This window comes from Chlorocebus sabaeus, chromosome 21 (genome assembly GCF_047675955.1).
Source record: "Chlorocebus sabaeus isolate Y175 chromosome 21, mChlSab1.0.hap1, whole genome shotgun sequence".
NCBI classification, from domain to species: Eukaryota; Metazoa; Chordata; class Mammalia; order Primates; family Cercopithecidae; genus Chlorocebus; species Chlorocebus sabaeus.
The window spans coordinates 68,975,599-68,994,965 of NC_132924.1; the positions used below are offsets into that span (position 1 = coordinate 68,975,599).

Consider the following 19,367-nt stretch of genomic DNA (forward strand, 5'->3'; position numbering starts at 1 on the left):
ATTATCTTAATGGCACATTCATTTGTTTAGCGATCCCTTTATAGATTCAGTTTGTATTTCAAAATTATATTAATGCTAGAGTTATGAGTGTAAATATATACAGGGAAAAATGGACCAAAGGAATTTTTATGAAAAATAAGACTGTGGATACATGAATATTTTTGACTGTTCAATGACTGGGGTTTGGAGAGTTTCAGATATTAAAGATGTGTTTTGATAAAATTAGAGTGGTTAAAGACTATTAAAATTTGGCATATAGAATGGCTTAGCTACAAGAAGTAAGAAGTAAAGTGAGTGTAAATAAATTTCTCTCCTGATTCTTATGTCAGAATGCATACTGGAGAGAGAAAAGAAAGTGCTACTGTTTAATGTTACAGGGTCTTTTGGGGGAGGGTTGTGGTAAACAACTCGAGATGTTTGTGATATCTGGGAGGAAAGGGTAAACTCGCCCAACAAACCCTGCAGCCATAAAACATTCCTTTTTTGAATGCCTCTTTTTCCCTTGTCTGCTTGTTTTGATAACTGACCACACATAAACCATATACATCATAGATTACACTAAATTTCAAACATTTGGAAACTAAGGCAGGCATTCCCATTTGCCCAGGCTGAGCCTTACCGTTAGGAATCAGTGATTATTTTGGAATAGTTGATGTCAGTATTTGAAAGTAAAATGAGCAAAAATCTGGAACCCAGCCCTATTAAATCATGTATGTTGCCTTGCTAATATCAATTATCTCATCGAATAAAATATATGTGCACATGTGGAAACATGTAAAAATATGAGATATTTTCACAGAAAGCTGGTAAACAATATGAAGCCAGATTACGCACTTCAGGATGATCAGTTCCAGCTGTAATGGTGAACACATTCTGTAACACTCTATAGTTTACACATCCAGAGGTTTTAATAGAGAGACTGTATACAAAATAACTCAGAAGTAAGGTGGAAGAAATTTCACTTTAGATGACACATTTAACACTCACTTGGCACTCTGCTCCCTTATATGTGAAGTGGCCCAAGTGGTGAACTAGGCCAGGTGAAACGGAAAAATCCAGCTACACCTCCTCCTGATCCCAGGATACTCTCCTCTGTTGCTCGTGGCTGGTCACCTAGGGTAGATTTTAGTATCAAATCTTAATATACATGTGCTGGCAACTCTTGTCTTCCCACTCACACCTCAAACAGGATGCTAAAGAGAAATCTCAGGTTGTTTCCAATCTGTTCCTTTCCCTAAAATAATTGCTGTGTACAAAATTGGAGCTCATCTGACTTTGTACTCAAGAAAATGATTGATCAAGGTAATTTACCTATAAACTACTTCCTATTTTCTTTCTCACTAAGAATGGGCCATATTATGATTACATGTCCAGAAAGGAAAAACAAAATTACACCATCAGTACTAATTTTTTTAACCGTATCATCATGTTAGATTTCTGAATCTTTGAAATACTTTATGTCCTATCTTCTAGTCTAATGGTATGACTGAATTTCACTTTCTAATATTTTTGCATGCATTCATTACCTTTCTGACACCTCAAAGTAATATGTCCACAGAATTCAATCTTCTTAATTATCTCCTAAACTGTCCATCTCAATTATATCTTGGTTAGCATCAGAATCATTCCAAAATTTCATCAAATGTCTTTGGCAGTGCCATCTTTATGATCTGCAGAACTGTAAAGTTAGTATTTTGGGGCAGTGCTATTATAGTCTGTGCCCTAGCCTCCTCCAGTGATGAATCTGAGCATTTAGCCCCAAGAGGAGCCTCAAGATTCGATAGATGAGCATGATGTCAGCCTTAAAAATAATCCCTACCTTTAATAAATTATCAAATTTCATCAAATCTCAGATGATATAATATAAAATATACCATTCTTTTATGTACTTTTAAGAAAAAAAAAACTGCTGAAGATGGTCAGTCTGCCAGATGATCCCAGCATCAAACTGGGACACCAAATGACTCAAAACTAGTCTAAAGGAGAAATAAACTCTTATTCAGATGATAATAGCAAGGAAAATTGTCTGTTTCAATCATAATCATGTCTGGTTGGAAAGAGATTAAAAAATACTCCTTGAACTACAAGGTGGTATTTATGAAGACTTACTTTCTGAATTCACACAAACAGAATGGACCCAAATTTCCGACAGAGATTTTAATTTAAAGAGGTATCGTGTCAGTAGGATCCCACATGTCTGGCAGAAGTAAGAAAGAATTTCTCCTAGAAGAAAGCAACTTCAACTCAGATCAAGAACAATTGTAAGACACATTCTGATATCAGAGATATTTAAGTATAAAGAAGTATGCATCTTAGAATCAAATGCTTGCAGTATTACCTTCTATGAGTTTTGTAAACCATGTTTGAATATTTTCACTGGAGATAATCAGTCATCACGATACTTGTCTTCTGCTTAGGAAAAAAAATCTAATTATTCATATTATATGTGTGCAAGGCAAATGCACAGATAACATGAATAAGAAGAGGTCTGAAATAGCTTACGTATCATTATTCTCCACTGAAGTCTTTAAGTATGTCATCAGAGATCACCTGTTCATACACCTACAATTCAACTGTTACAAACTGAGATTTTTTTTTTTAAGTTCGTTGCATTTTTTTATTTCAAAAGTTATAAGGATCACATATTATTAAAATACAAGATGCTTTTTCCATTATTGTTTATGGAAGGTTTCCGCTTCAGCAAATGGGTGTTTTCCATCTCCCGTCATATCTCTTGGGGAAAAGTAAATGAAACATTAAAGTCTATGTTTCCTGATTTTTTAAAGTAAACGTTCCTATGATAATTTTGCTCTGGCATAGAGATTATTTGTGCTTTCTTTTGTAATGCATTTGCTGTAAAATCATGAAAATAAAACATACCAGATGTTCAATATAAACTAAATATTACAGTAGATATCTTCATATTGGTATTGCTTGTTAAGTAAATGAGTTTCAGCCTGCCCTATACTAAGGAAGCATATTATCCATGACATCACAAGATATTAAGTACAGTGTTCTATGTAACTATTCAAGTGGCTTCAAAGTTATGAAATTTTATCATATTTCAAATTAATGATCTCTGAAAGTAAGATACTGGTGACTCTACCCCCAAAAAATATTTATAAATAATAACATTAAAATATGTTGACCCTATGACTGTTTAACCGTTTGTATATATATTCATACTTATATCTATGCATATGTATGTGTATTTCTGTGTGTGTATATACATACATCCATACACATATATACACATATATATAGACACACACATATATATGTACACACACATATACACACAGATTAGCCAATTTTAAGTTCAAATCCTCAGGAATCTATGGATTCAGGAAAGATTAGAAACACTTAAACTATACAATTCTAAATACTATATCCTGGTTAATAATTACTTCCCAGCACCAAAGTCATCTTAATTTAGGGCATAAAACAAAGTAGTCTAAAACTAAAATTTTAGCCAGTTGAAAAATTACAAGTTTAAATTTTCTTTAAGATTTCATTGTCTTTTTGTACTTGGCAAGTTACATCCACTAACTTCATATTTATTGGTCCTATTTCTAGTAAATGGGTTAAGCACAGATGCATGTTCTTAACCACATTTGTTGGTACATGCACACATACATGCCTGCAAACTCACATTGAATATTTACACAGAATCTAATTGGTGAAAATATCATACCAGACACTGGAAAAACATTGTACTAGACATTACCTCGAAAAGTAAACAAAATCACTGTTATATACTCCAGTATATACTGTAGACTTTGTTTTATTTGCACTGCAATATATGATATTATCAAATAGTTTGTTAGCACTTTTTTTTTCTTTTTTGTTTTTTGATGGAGTTTCACTCTTGTTGCCCAAGCTGGAGTGCAATAACACAATCTCTGCAAAATGCAACCTTTGCCTCCCGGGTTCAGGCAATTCTCCTGCCTCAGCCTCTCAAGTAGCTGGGATTGCAGGCATACACTACCATGCCTGGTGATTTTTTTTTTTTTTTTTTTTTTTTTTTGTAGAAATGGAGTTTCACTGTGTTGGTCAGGCTGGTCTCGAACTCCTGACCTCAAGTGATCCACCCTCCTTTGCCTCCCAAAGTGCTGGGGTTACAGGCATGAACAACCATGCCCTGCCTGTTAGCCATCTTAACACTCAGGTTCAAAATATTCAGGAATGTTAAGAATGAATGAATTTTTTTGTTTTCATTTTACACATTTTTAAATATTTTATGTCTTTGCAAGAGATATTGACCCATCTTTGAAGTGTTTTCCATCCACTTGAAGTTAATTGGTGTTTTCTATTGATAGAGCATCTATTGTATTTCTGCAGAAAATCATATAGAATCCAATGAGAAAAATCTAAGTAATGCTGCTTATACTTTAAGTTAGGCATTGTTACAGTATTCTGTGTCACCAGGAGTTTATGGGCAACATTTCCTTTCCTCCTGTTCTTGACCTTTGACATTGAGTATTATTGAAAGAAATATTAAAATTATAATGAAAACAACTGGAATTTTATTTCACTTTATGTGGTACAGAAACTAACTGTATTTGTTAAATAACCTAAATAAATATGTAAAATAGTTGGCATTCATTTACCCATGTCCTAAATTGTTTTAGTTTTACATTTATTATTTACAAATTAAACTCATAATAAAGTGGAAGAACACCAAAATTGACAACAAATCAAAATTGAATGAATATGATTCACAACCTCATCCATCTCTGTCTTCTCTATAGAACATCAAATTTCCTCAGATAGGTTGCATTATTAACATTTCAATCTTGCAAGACATTTACGGGGTTAAAATGGAGAGTGAATAAATAGAAAGCTGAAATGTGATGCCTTCTGTTTCTGCTATATTGGAAGAAAATCAAATGCTAAATAAGGCCTTTAGCAACATGATATTTCTGGTCAAATGATGGATATCATGACTTTTTTGTTGTTACAAAAGGAAGCAATTTATTTAACTATTTTCTTTCCTCCCATTCTTTCTGGTTTATTAGCTTCATTTCATTTCCATAAATTATCCCACTAAAGGAGGAAATGATTAATTGAAGATTGCTTCCTTAAAAACATTATTTCTTGTCATTAACAGCTGCAACATATTGAAACATTGTGTTATCCAAACACACTGTGGTGCTTTTAAAAGAATTTTAATGTTTTGTTGCTCTCAATTATTTTGTTCTAACCATTCAGATGGTTGAACCCATGCGGAATCACTATGCCAATTTAACAAGGATACCCTTCTTTTCTACTGGCAATTTTCATGACAAAAGTTTGTATTCGAAACAGTTGCTTTCTAAGTGTGAAATTTATTTAAAAATGATTTAAAGTGAGATTGCTTTCTTTCTGGAAGCCCGCAACATTATCTATTACATGACATCCTTTAGTGTTACAGGTATCCTTGGAGATGTGAGAAGATATTCATGTGACTTCTCAGTTCTCTTTCTCTTCTTCTTATTCCCTATTTGGAATTTTTGATTTTGGAGTAGACATGATTAGTCATCATCATCTCCCACCCTCTCTCAAGTCAATTTTTATAACATTATCCAACTTAACAAATTTAGAATATTTGAAATGCTTACATCCTCCAGCAGTTCAATAAAGTATTCCATCATAATCAGAGTTATAAACCCTATTACTTTTTGCTTGATTAAACTTTTATTCATTACTCTTATATAATTGTGATAACTCTGTGTCTTGAGAATGTCAAAGTTATATGAGATTTCAGGTTTTAAATTCAACCTGTTATCTGGATTTGCCATTTAGCAAACATCAGCTAAGCGTTTACGATTACCATTCTGCCAGGATTATGAATACACAGGTGGTGAACGAGGGGAATAAGCCAGATTAAGAATAATTGTAACAAATGTAACTACACAAACTCTAAGGAGATAACTAAAGAGAGGTTTTTTTGGCAATATAAAAGAGGAAATATTTTCTTTGATGGTTGTAGGGGAGTAGGATTCACACTGAAGAGTGTAATTTGTCTTCATTTGGATTCTCAATAAAGGATTTTAAGATTTAATTTAATTAGCAGTTGAAACTATCACAACAGCAATAATAATGATGTCACCTGACATGTTTATGACTATTGCTGTGCCCAGATACTGTGCTAATATTTTTGTACAAGAATATTTTAAGAATAACAAAAATAGAAAGGGTTATAAAAGCCTGGTGCAGTGGCTCATGCCTGTAATCCCAGAACTTTCAGAGGTTGAGTCAGGCAGATCACCCAAGGTCAGGAGTTTGAGACCAGTCTGGCCAACACGGTAAAACCCTATCTCTACTAAAAATATAAAAATTAGCCAGGCGTGGTGGCAGGCAGCTGTAATCTCAGCTACTCTGGAGGCTGAGGCAGGAGAATTACTTGAACCTGGGAGGCGGAGGTTGCAGTGAACAGAGATCACACCACTGCACTCCAGCCAGGGTGAGAGAGTGAGACTGTTTCTCAAAAAAAAAAGAAAAAAGAAAGAAAGAAAAAAAGGGTTATAAAAATATTTCATTGTCTAAAATTGCTAAATGACCTATCTAATATATACAAGATGAGTTGCAATTGTTCGGTAAAAATAAAGATAAGATAAAAATAACAACATCACACATGTAGAGCAAGTAGACTGAGAGAGAACAAAGATAGACATGTGGCAAGAATATTTACCAAGAAGTTATAAGGGTAAGACATATGTTTGTCTAACTGCTTTTTGTCAGTCAATGTAGATGGAAGTATGATCACAAAGTTCATTTAAAAATAAAAGAATCTGTTGTTCAAGAGAATCTCAATAATTTCTAGAAAATAAAATCTGAAAGAAAAATTTCACAAAGGTAAACACAGAGTAAACACCGCAATGCCATCAATATCATATCAAAAATATTGTGACATAAATACAGTGAGTAATGGAGAATTGAGAAAAGTCTTACTTAGCATAGGGTGGGAATACCCTGCCAAAACCAATTTAATAAAATCAATTGTCTGATGTAATTAACATGGTGTGTTCCTTGTAAACTGCTCTCAGATCAACTGGTTTAATCCAGAAGGAGATTTTATATCACTCTTATCCTGAATATATAAGATTTGATATCCTTCAGAAAATACGTAATCACCAATACTTCCTCAGTTGAGTTTTTGTTTATATTAGGTAACCATGAATTAAATATTATACTCTCTGAGAAGTACCTAGAGTAGAGCTCTGCTGTGCGTGGCTGTTTGCTTGAATAAAGAATCAAATTGATAGCATGCAGTAGGGGGACTATAGCAGATAATAAAGTAGTATATATTTCAAAATAGCTAGAGGATTTTACATGTCACCACAAAGAAATGATTAATGTTTAAAGTGATGGATATGGTAATTACCCTGATTTGATCATTATACAATGTATACAATGTATACATGTATGGAAACATCACACTATCTTATAAATATGTACACATATTATATGTCAATTATAAACAAAACAAAAAGTTAAAATTCATAGTTTTTGGTTTTTTTTTTTTTTTTAAAGACAGAGTCTTGCTCTGTCACCCAGGCTAGACTACAATGGGGCTATCTCGGCTCACTGCAACCTCTGCTTCCCGGGTTCAAGCGCTTCTCCTGTCTCAGCCTCCGGAGTAGCTGGGATTGTGAGCACCCGCCATTATGCCCAGCTAATTTTTTGTATTTTTGTAGAAATGGGGTTTCACCATGTTGGCCAGGCTGGTCTTGAACCCTAGACCTCAAGAGATCCGTCCACCTCAGCCATCCAAAGGGCTGGGATTACAGGCATGAGCCACCGTGCCCGGCAAAATTGATAATATGTTTGACATCCCAAGAAAATGTGAAGAACTTAATAAGGTTATAAGAAGAACTGAAATATTATTTCTGTTTGTACTTTTTTCTGGAGCTGGGGAGAGAAGGAGGTTGGAGGGAGATAGAACACGTTGTTAATGGATTTGTAATGTTTCCTATATTGTACAAAATTTATGCAAGTGGTTGCGTTAGAACAGTCAGGAAATGGAAAGGATATTTATTGAATGCCTTCTAATTATTATTTTAAAATATTGATTAGGTATCTGTTTATAGGATGTCAGGTTAGGGGAAATTAACAGAAAATTTTTTACTTCTGAACACCCAAATATATGGGTGCTTGGCTGAGGTCATTTTGAATAAAAGTTCTGTTCCTAAGTCAGACGTTGCTGATGGTAGAAATATCCTATGGCAGAAGACTTAATAGAAATAACTGCATCCAATAAAAATTTACTTTTGGCCGGGTGCAGTGGCTCATGCCTGTAATCCCAGCACTTTGGGAGGCCGAGGAGGGAGAATCACCTGAGGTCGGGAGTTTGAGACCAGCCTAACCAACATGGAGAAACCCCGTCTCTACTAAAAATACAAAATTAGCTGGGCGTGGTGGCACATGCCTGTAATCCTAAATACTAGGGAGGCTGAGGCAGGAGAATCGCCTGAACCTGGGAGGCAGAGGTTGTGGTGAGCCGAGATCGTGCTATTGCACTCCAGCCTGGGCAGCAAGAGTGAAACTCCATCTCAAAAAAAAAAAAAAAAAAAAAAAAAAAAATATATATATATATATATATTTTAATAATTATTGCTGATCGCAACAGAACCTAACAAAACATAAAATAGGATGATCTTAAACCAAAGAAATACAATGGTATTGCTGTATCTTGACCGTGATTGATAGTTAACATGACAGAGCTTTTAGCCTCACTGGTTACCAACTGGATGATTCTGTTTCCTTTTGTTGGATGAAAAGGGGAAAGAAAGGGTCAACTTGGGAAATAATGAGACTTTTAGGTACTGGTAAGAGTAGTTATCAAAGCAAACTTACTAAGGGCACCAAGCTCATAAACCAAATTAACCAATTGTGGTTCTTGCCTTATTTAGGTGAGAAAGTACCTGAATATCAGAATGTTTCTTGAAGAGCGTGAAATATTACTATATTAAACTAAAAACAATTTGTTATCATCATTGCTGAATCAAACACCATCTTATAGTCTATATATTCTAGATTCCACTATGAAGAAGTAGCAGATCAAATGAAATACTTTTTTAATATAAGAAAATATTTTCTATTGAAAGAATTATTTTTATATGTTTTCTGGTACATTGGAAAAAGCTTGCCACCACCAGAGGATGTCTTGAAGAGGAAATGAAAACTGAGCGATTACCTAGAACTACAAGAAAGATTACCAGAAAATTATCTCTGTGCACTAACTAGAATGATTAAATTAGTTAGAAAGAAGACAACTCAGTGATTTTTTAAAAAAATGTACCCATTGGTGTTACATTGGTATTGAAACACTTATTTTCTATTATACTAGTTACATGTCTCCTTTTATCTTAGTCAATTAATATATTGAAAGATTTATATGAAGTTCTATGTTTGAGAGTAATAACTTACTTATACCATAGTTTTCTTTAGTAGCTTTAGCAGATTATGCAAGAGACAAGTCAGTTATAATTGTAAATTTCTAGCTGGGAAAATAGACCTAGGAGACATGGCTGTTGAGAAAGGAGATGCTGGCAGATCACTGGGTTGTTTGTTTCTAAATCCAGTGGATTTTTCTATGTTATGCTGTCATTTATATGATAATTCATTCATATACAGAGATTGAGTGAAAGGTCTTCTCCTAAAAGTATTTCTTAATTAAAAAGAAGTTTAAACCACAGAACAGGTAGAAAAATAATGTATTCAATGTAAATAGCATTAACTTCTGTGATAGTGCATTCTAATTATTCATGGTAGCTCCTGAATTACAGATTTTCCAGCCCCTGTTGGTCATAGCAGTTAAATTCGCCTGTATCCCAGGAAGCAAATATCTTACAAATGAGTATAGCAACATGCTCCATATGCATTCAATTCAAGACACACTAATAATTTCAAAGGGAAAAAAACACAGCCTACACAATGTAGATATTGATTGACACATGAAGATATGCATCTCCAATATGTTTTAAAATGTGACTTGGAATCAGTTAAATATTGTTCCTTTACATTGCAATCATTTCTGATTTATTTTCCTATTTCCAGGGTATCGATCTTTTCAGTAAGAAGGGACAGATAGTTCCCAATATTGGAAGAGTTTTGTTTCATACCTAGGGCATTTGAGAAATAGATGCTGAGGTTAACACTCCTGGAGATAGCAATTGAAGCCAGAAGGTGGAATGAAGTAGGTAGGGTATGATGAGAGTAGGAGATGATAGACACAGGCCTTGTACAGGGATGGTATGGGAGTAGCATTTTTGAAGGCTTTAAACCTAGTGAGAGCAAATCATATCAGCTATGACAGTCAAAAGTATTCAGTTGATTATGACAAGAGTAAAACTGTCAAAGTGATGACAAAAAAAGGGGGAAACATTTTTTAAATTAAAAATCTAGCTGAGTTTGAAGTAGAGAGCAAAAATTTTTCATCTGTCTACACTGTCAGCTTTCTGTGCATGTAAAACATATTTATTATTTTCTAAATTAATTTAATGAGTTTCAGATTGTACAGGATGTCATCATGGAAACAGGATTATGCAAGATAATAAGCAGTTTTGTTCTCTAAATGAATTTTACCTAGACTCCCTGTGTTGTACTTTTGATCTGAACTGTGTTTCATTTACCACATTGGAGGAGGTTACATAAAGGGTAAAATAATAGCAACTTAATCAGGAAACAGGTTTTCTTTTTGCTGCACTTTATTATGTACTTTTGCCTTATTCCATAGCTTAATTCCTGAAAATAATAAAAGATGTGTCATTTTAAAATAAGAACAATTGAAACCACATTGCATTGTAATTATGCATCTGTTTTTCAAAGCCATCCCTAAATTTTCACACCAATTGATCTTCAGAACAAACTTGTAGATTATTTAGGAATTATTGGTGGGTAGTATAAACTTCCTGCACTCTACCTTCTGTAAAATGCTAGATAAATATTAGTTGGCAAATTTAATTTTACAGATAAAAAATAAACAGAGGCAAAATAATTTCTCTGAAATACATCCTTGTTTCCAAAAACTTAATCCAATAACTTTTTGTGTTACAGAATAATATAATACAAACTGGCCCCATTAGTCCAAGCACGGAGTTTTGCAGTGAAAATAATTTCCTGTAGAGTATTTATCATGACATATAAAGACGTATAGTTCTGCTACACACATGACTGATTTTGTAAATGTAATGCCATTTTCTGGTAGACAAATCTCCGTCTGTTTTATGTAACCCATACCAAAATGATTAGTCGATTTAGGTAGGCATTTGGGCTCTGAAACCTTACATCATTGACATTTCTGTCATCCTCAATCAATATGAAACAACTTGAAACTTGGCAATAACTTGTCTCCTGAATTTCCAAATAAAAACTTTGGAAAGTTGAGATTACTTCTCTAATATTTTCTCATTTCATTTTCTCATCACTGACCAGATAATCACCATGGCCACAGCCCTGAAGAGCGAATCATCTACGGTGTAGAGAATAGTAGCACATTTTTGGAATGCAGTCCGAAGTCACAGCGAGCACTGGTCTACTGGCAATTCCAGAGGCGAAATGAAGAGCGAAAAGAAGAGGTACAGGAATGAAACTGACTGGATTATTTATATCTAAGATATACTGTTAAGTAACCCTTGTATTTTTTACTTGAGGAAAGAAAAAGCACTGAGAATGCTTATCCTCTTCTGAACCAATCAATCGCTCGTTCATTAAACAAGTATTTGGTGCAGACTGATGATGTGACAGACTCTGTACTATGAATTAGACAAAGAAAGGTAACCTGGTAAGAGTTTCTGTCCCAGAAGCAGTTTAGAGATACATAATAGACTCCCCTTATTTCTTACTGTGTTTATCTACAAAGAAATTGTGTTATCTAAATTTGTGCACAAATTAAAAAAAAAACCCTCCTACTAATTTTAAATTGTGTTAAATTAATTATGTTATCAAAATCTGTTTTTCTTTATCCATTACCTTCCTCTTTAAATGGGGAAGGGAGATTGGGAAAAGATAGTAGTAGATGTAGGATGAAGGATTTAAGTCTGCACTATAAGCTCTGATACCAACTATTGATGCAGGATGAGGCAGATTTCCCTGCGCATTTGATCCACTTATAACTCCCTAAGAGTAAAGAATTGTATACAGAAAATCTTAGTGAGCACTATGAGCCTTTAAAACTTTTTAACAGCCTTAAATAAGTGTAAACAGACTATTAAGTTGATTAATAAAATGTATTATATTCAGACAATTTTACAAACATAATACGATGTTAAAGGTAAAAACTCCTCCATTATCTTTTCACATTTTAATCAGTCTTAAAACTATATAATCCCATCATAAAATGCAAGATTGACTTTATGCATTACCAGGTGAGGCTTTTTGAGACCTCTGTTGTAAACTGTATTCAAAATAAAAGCGACGTTACAAATATTCAAAAATATGGTCTCATATATATTCCCATTCAAGACCAACTAAATGAAATAAATAATTAGTAAGCATGAAATTTTCTGCTTGTTCAACTTCTATTTTTTTTAATTTCATTTTTGGAAATCTTATTATAAATTCATTCTAATGTCCCATATCTTTCTAGTATCATGGTTCTGTAGTTCTAATTTCAATATTTAATGTTAACTTTATCCTACATTTATAGACCTACTTTCAAATTTATAAAGTATCTTTGCTCTTTCCTCCAGTTACCTTGACTATTTTAATCATTATGATAAGAAATTCTACGAAGACAGTAATATAACCAATACTCCCCAATACATCTTAAAAATAATTGACAGATATTATAATTCTCCTAATGGAAAAATGCTATCAATTTTCTTAAATTAAAAATTTTATTAACTGTTAAACTGTGCCTCGATACATAATCTAAAGTTTTACAGACACAGAGTTTCAGAGCTTGTATTTCTTTTAAATATGTATATTTTACACTGCCTTTTTTTAACCTGCTAGATCAGAGTGGATGATCATATCATCAGGACAGATCAAGGCCTTCTGCTGCGTAGTCTACAACGGAAGGATTCAGGCAATTACCTCTGCCATGCGGTGGAACATGGGTTCATACAAACTCTTCTTAAGGTGACCCTGGAAGTCATTGACACAGAGCATCTGGAAGAACTTCTTCATAAAGATGATGATGGAGATGGCTCTAAGACCAAAGAAATGTCCAATAGCATGACACCTAGCCAGAAGGTCTGGTACAGAGACTTCATGCAGCTCATCAACCACCCCAATCTCAACACGATGGATGAGTTCTGTGAACAAGTTTGGAAAAGGGACCGAAAACAACGTCGGCAAAGGCCAGGACATACCCAAGGCAACAGTAACAAATGGAAGCACTTACAGGAAAATAAGAAAGGTAGAAACAGGAGGACCCACGAATTTGAGAGGGCACCCAGGAGTGTCTGAGCTGCATTACCTCTAGAAACCTCAAACAAGTGAAACTTGCCTAGACAATAACTGGAAAAAAAATGCAATATACATGAACTTTTTTCATGGCATTATGTGGATGTTTACAATGGTGGGAAATTCAACTGAGTTCCACCAATTATAAATTAAATCCATGAGTAACTTTCCTAATAGGCTTTTTTTCCTAATACCAACACCTAACAGAGAACACAGGTGAATGCAGTTGTTCACTTTAGCAGACTTAATGTTTCCTATGAGATTTCACTGTACAGGTTTGTCTTTCTTCTTTGCCTGAGAAATAAAAACGTCATTTGCCATATTGCCATCTAAAGGAGAAAAACTGCATCAGCAAAGCCATTGTATTGAACTAAAAGTTTAAAATGAACTGCATGGATTTACTAAGCTGATGAATATTCCAAAATGTGGTTGGATTCAAGGATATATTTTGTCTACCGGCCCTCATGTTTGTATGTACTTGAGGAGTAAAATGAGTAAAATGATACTGAATGAAACGTTCTGTGGAAATATTAAAAAAAAAAAAAAAGAAAACATAAGCCATCCATCATCCAGAAGAAAAATGGAGTACACTGATCTACTACTGATGTCTTCTTTCAGCTTTGATCTAAAGATGTATTTTATTAAAACTATAATTTAAATGTACCATGACAAATATGCAGTAAAAATTAGTTGTTTTCTAAGCTAGAGTAGGATTTGTCTTACAATTATTGTGCTATATAGTTTTTGTTTTAAAAATTCCAATGGTGTGCTGCTTTCTTTGGACATTTTATTTTCAATTCTGTAAGAGGGATAGACGATATTGTTCTAGAAACATATATACATCATTAAGAGTGAACCTCTAAAACCAAGATAGAAATTATGCTTTATTTCTCTGAGAAAATCAAACAAATGGAAGCTGTTCACACCTCCCCTTCTTTAAGCATTATCTAAATCAATTTTTACTTTCATAATGTTCTTAGAAAAAAAACGGAACATTTAACCAGGAAAAAAGGAAGAAATAAATTGATTTTTAAGTGCATTTTACTATAATGAATCAATGAAGGGAAAAGGAACTGCATATTTCATGAAAATAATAAGCATTGTCTTAATATACTGTTAATAGAAAATGTGTCTTAATTCTGTGCTTGAATTCCTGCATGATATTTGAGACAAAGATCTCTCTTATGATTCCACTAAGAATTTTATCTGTGTCACTTAATTTTTTTGAAAGAGAGAGATCAATAACTATTCAGAGCAACATGTTAAAGGCAAAGTTTCCAACCATTTACATCTGTATCAGGTGCCTCTTATCTTTCCTTATTTAAGACAATTATTTGTACAAGAAACACATGACTCTTTTCATGTCAATGGGAGGGACTTTTCTACAAAGTATTTTCCAGGATGCAACTCACATTTAAACAATGTAAAACTCTTTGTTTCCTGCAACAACTTACAAAATAAGGTAAAAGACTAAAATTCAAGATTTGCTTCCTTCATTGTCCTAAGACATTTCATTGAGAATCACTGACTTTGAGATATTTAAAACTTTCAGCATTATACTGTGGTTTCTTTTGCACTGCACTCACCTATTCAGGACTCCTCCCCCAGGTTCCTCATCATGCACAAAAATGCAAAGAAAACATCTTATTAGTAATTAATGAAGCAACATTGAAATTCTAATTCTAGCTGTGTTTGGATTCTAATTAACTCAGCATCAATTTCTCACCTCAGACTACAGTGAATTTTTATTTTCTATCAGCTGAAATATTTCACAGATGGAAGCTCATGTTTCAGTTTTAATGATTGCCTTGAATAAACAAGTTGTTGCCACTTGTTTCAAACAGAAGCCTAAAAATAATCTACATTCAATTTTAGGCTCCATTGACTAATATGGTGTTGCTTTTGGAAGTACTGTATATCCTCAAATGGATGCCGAATCGTTAAATTATTTGAAGGACACACCACTGTGCAGAAAATAGTGTTTGAAATATAAATCAAAGAACAAAGAGTGCTCCAAAAAATAGGTCATTCTTTTATTTTCATAAAGTAACTGTACTAACATTCAGTGTTGTGTTTCATTCTAAATTTTGCAGCTGAAATAAATTTATTTGCAATAGCAGAAATATCTTATTATTCATCCTCAAAAATAAAGGATTTGAAGGGATAGAGATTATATGATAACTTTATAGAAGCCTTTCAAAATCTGAATGCATTTTGTTTAGCGTTATGAAATGACAATAGAAAAAAGTCTCGACTTCAATTAAAAGTTACACAAATAAACAAATCTACAGGCATGTCTTTATATACCATCAGGTCTAAGTTTTCCAAGAAAATTGTAGATATAACTTGCAGATAAGTAACTCATTACAGTCATAATCTCTACCCATGTGTATTGAGAGGGGGCAGTTTGCACGAAAAAGAATTATTAGCCCATTTAATAATTCAGCTTTAATAGACTTTGTCATATGCATGAATCATCAGAGATGAAACTGTTTGAGAGACTCATGTGACCTTACGAAAATTACAACAGCAGTCTTAAAGTATGAAAAAGATGCATCACGGCAGAGATATTTATGGCCCAGTTGATATCAAATGTAAAATGTAAATGCATGTAAATGCACACTTCATTTTATGTATTATTTAGTAATTTTCAATGGTATGTGTTTAATATTTTTGCTACCTACACATCAGGCAAAAAAGATGTAAATAATTTGGGAGAAAAAGAGAAAGAACAGTGTAAAATAAAACTTTCTATAGGTACTCCATTTCAGTGTGTTCAACATCCTAAAATGCAAGATTTTCCCACGCAGGTGACAAGGTGGTTTATGTACTATATAAGGGCAGAAGGTGCGTGCCCATTGAATAAGCATGTTTTTTGCCAGGTAGGAAATATGTTCCATATCTGTATTTATCATTGCATTTCAGATGGGAACTAGAAAAACTGGAGAGAAAAATGTAATGAAACTGCTGCTGTAAATTATTCCTTTTAGCATGTATTCACTTGCTAAATACACATTTCTTCAAAATATTTGAATTCAGATGTCTTTACTGTTCCCTATAACATATGGTGTTAAGGAACATAAGCTCATAAAATGTTGAGAACCAGAGGCAGGTTGCTACATAATTAGCTAACAGATTTCTTCATTGTAATCATCTGTAAACTGGATTCTATGTTTATAGTGAGGATGTGAATTTTTACGCCCTTTAAATTAAATATTGTTCTTTTTAATGTCATACCTAAAAAGGAAATGTAGGGATAAATTTTTATAATGTGTCATTTTCATAATCAGTTGGGTTTTATTCAGGATCTACAAAAATGTCAGATGATTGTTATTGAAATAGCTAATCTTAAAGGTCACAGACAAGCGTTTTATTAATACGCAGCCATTAGTATAATATGTTAAAATCTTTGTTTTATTAGCTCATTTTAAAACACAATTTCCATTCAATTTAATGAAACTCAATCAGGTTTCATGATTTCAAAGACAGACTTAAATAGGATTCAACATTCCCGTATTGTGTAATAACATGTTAGAATTTAACTAGTCTAACACCAAAGACATCTATTACTTTTAACTTGATTTGTAATAATTATTTGAAGTCAATGTTAATGGTTACAAATACACGTTTCCATAAAAAAGAAAACAGTATTTTTCAAAAATCTGTAAAATCTTATTAGTTTGTTGGATCTCTAAAAATTTTCTTAAACTAGTTAATTAAGTGAACATAATTTTTCAAGTTAATAAATTAAGAAAATATCTAAATGAAAGAGAGAATGAAATCAATATATGTGGCAGCCCATATAGTAAGGACAGTTTCACAATCAACGTAACCAAGGAAAACAGCTTTGTTATCATTTCAAACATGCAGGCACACACAGGCAGAGGCAAAGCTGGAACCAAACCAAACAAAAAGATGATTTTGAATATAAAAAAACTGGGCCTCTAGACACTTTGCCTTTTAGAACCAGCTTCCTACATGTCCGAGTAAATTCCACTGATAGATCTTGAGTATCTACAATGTCCTAGGCATTATGTTAGGTGATGAGGACACTAAAGTGAATAAGACATAACCCTTGTTCTCAAAGAGCTCACACTGAAATTAAGGAAACAGAGAGAGATGACTTATCATCATCTAATCCAGCAAGTCTTTCCTGATCCTCCCATCCCTAGTTCAAGCTAACCACCTTTTCTGTGCTAAACCTGTGCCTTGTATATAGCTTTTATTGTCACACTACCCCAGTGTGTGGTTTATTTGTTTATGTTTCCATCTCCATTTCTAGACTGTGAGCTCCTTGAGGGCAGGATTTGTATCTAATTGATCTCTGTCCCCAGTGTCTAGCATGATGCCTGGCACAAAGAGGGAGCTCAATAAATCACTGTTGAAAAGAACCAAGTTACCATATGACAATTGCCAAATACAAGCTCACAATAAAAGTAGTATGGATCAAAGGAAAAAAAAAAAAAGGAGGAATTAACTTGTGGAGAGAGATCATGGGTGCTTCAGAGAACAAGTGACTTTCCAGCTGTGAATCAGTCAGATATGCCTAGATGAAGAAACAAAATGGCAATCTGAGTAGAAGAAATAAGGAGAAAGGAGGAGAGGTGCAAAAAAAAGTCCTTTTTCTGAGAACAAGTATTCAAACAGATAAAACACAGGTTTCATGAAGAAAAGTTAAATGTCCCAGTACTATGAGTCAAAATGGTGCATTTACTTTTTCCTGGGTTTTGATTTATTGCCCTCTGTTTGTACCCCACATTCTCATCCTTGGCGCAGACTGTCATATGTCATGCATTCAGCCTCCCACACTTCCACCCCACAAGCTCTTTACCTTCCTTCTTAATGTTCACCTCATTTATCTTTACTCAGTTAAAGTCATAGCACTAGGCAGTGTTCCCACAACCATCTTCAAACTAATCCTTATTTCATAATCTCTTCTCTAGTTCAAACCACCACGCATCAGCTGAAACTCTGAATTCTACAAATAAATATTTACAGGAAGCTAACTTCATCAGAGACTCCTCGGTGCTCTGACTCAGTTCAAACGAAAGTTTGTGTTATATTTCACCTACCTACAGCCTTACCTCACTTAGCTAGCATTAGACTACTCAGCAATGAGTTCCAACATTGCCTTGCTAAAAAGCAACGTGGCACACAAACAAGACTTCAGCAAAGATAGCATTAAAATATGAAGTTTGCATTTGTTCAAGGCATACCTTAGTTGGAGTAATCCATGGCCAAGATAGGCAGACTTCTATTATTTTAAACAAACAAACCAAAAAAGTTTTTTTTTTTTTTTTAAATGAGATCCACCTTCATCTTGAATATGTCAATCCCACACCACCATTGTATTAAATGTCATGTTTTTCTCATATAACAAAAGAATGGATTTTATTTCTTTTAATCTAAACACTATACTTGTATATACAATGTTTATTTATATAGGACCTAAGCAAAAGTTTTTATAGATGTGTTCATGTCATCACAATTCAGGTAATTTGAAGTCTCAACTTCCGTCTTCTCTCTCTGTAAATCTCACTGAAGCATTAGACCTCAAGTAAATACATTTGTAAAAAATCCATTGCATTTGTGTAGCTCAGTTCTTAATGTTTTGTTTGTCTTGTTGATAACTAATTCCAGAGAAGCTTAAACATTTTCAGACAAAGTTTTCATCTAAAATCAAACAGCCACTTTAGGAATTTTTTAAATACACTACAATTTTTAGGGATTTTCATCCCTCAAAAAAGATTGACAGTTTTATTAGCCCTCAAATATTTGTATTTTACTCATGCAGTGTTTTAAATTGCTGATAAATGTGAAAAACTTAGTTTAAGTCTAGGTCTGTATATACCATTCAATGTATTCAATTTAAATTTAGATTCTGATGAATAATGGTCTAAGTATCCAATTTGCATTGTTGCCATCTATCAATTTCAGAATCATTGCTCATTTTCTTCTTTGCAGAACTTTTGACC

General features: G+C 33.5%; 1 protein-coding gene across 5 annotated transcripts in view; it reads left to right on the forward strand.

The window, feature by feature from the left end:
* SEMA3A (semaphorin 3A) overlaps nt 1–18,973 on the forward strand; it is a 522,459-nt gene extending 503,486 nt beyond the window's left edge. For all 5 annotated transcript variants that reach the window (XM_038004552.2, XM_038004551.2, XM_038004549.2 and 2 more), the window contains 2 exons: nt 11,419–11,561; nt 12,940–18,973. In XM_038004552.2, coding sequence (XP_037860480.1) covers nt 11,419–11,561; nt 12,940–13,395 — 599 coding nt within the window. In that variant the 3' untranslated portion in view covers nt 13,396–18,973. The remainder of the gene's footprint in view (nt 1–11,418; nt 11,562–12,939) is intronic.
* The last annotated feature ends 394 nt before the right edge of the window (nt 18,974–19,367 follow it).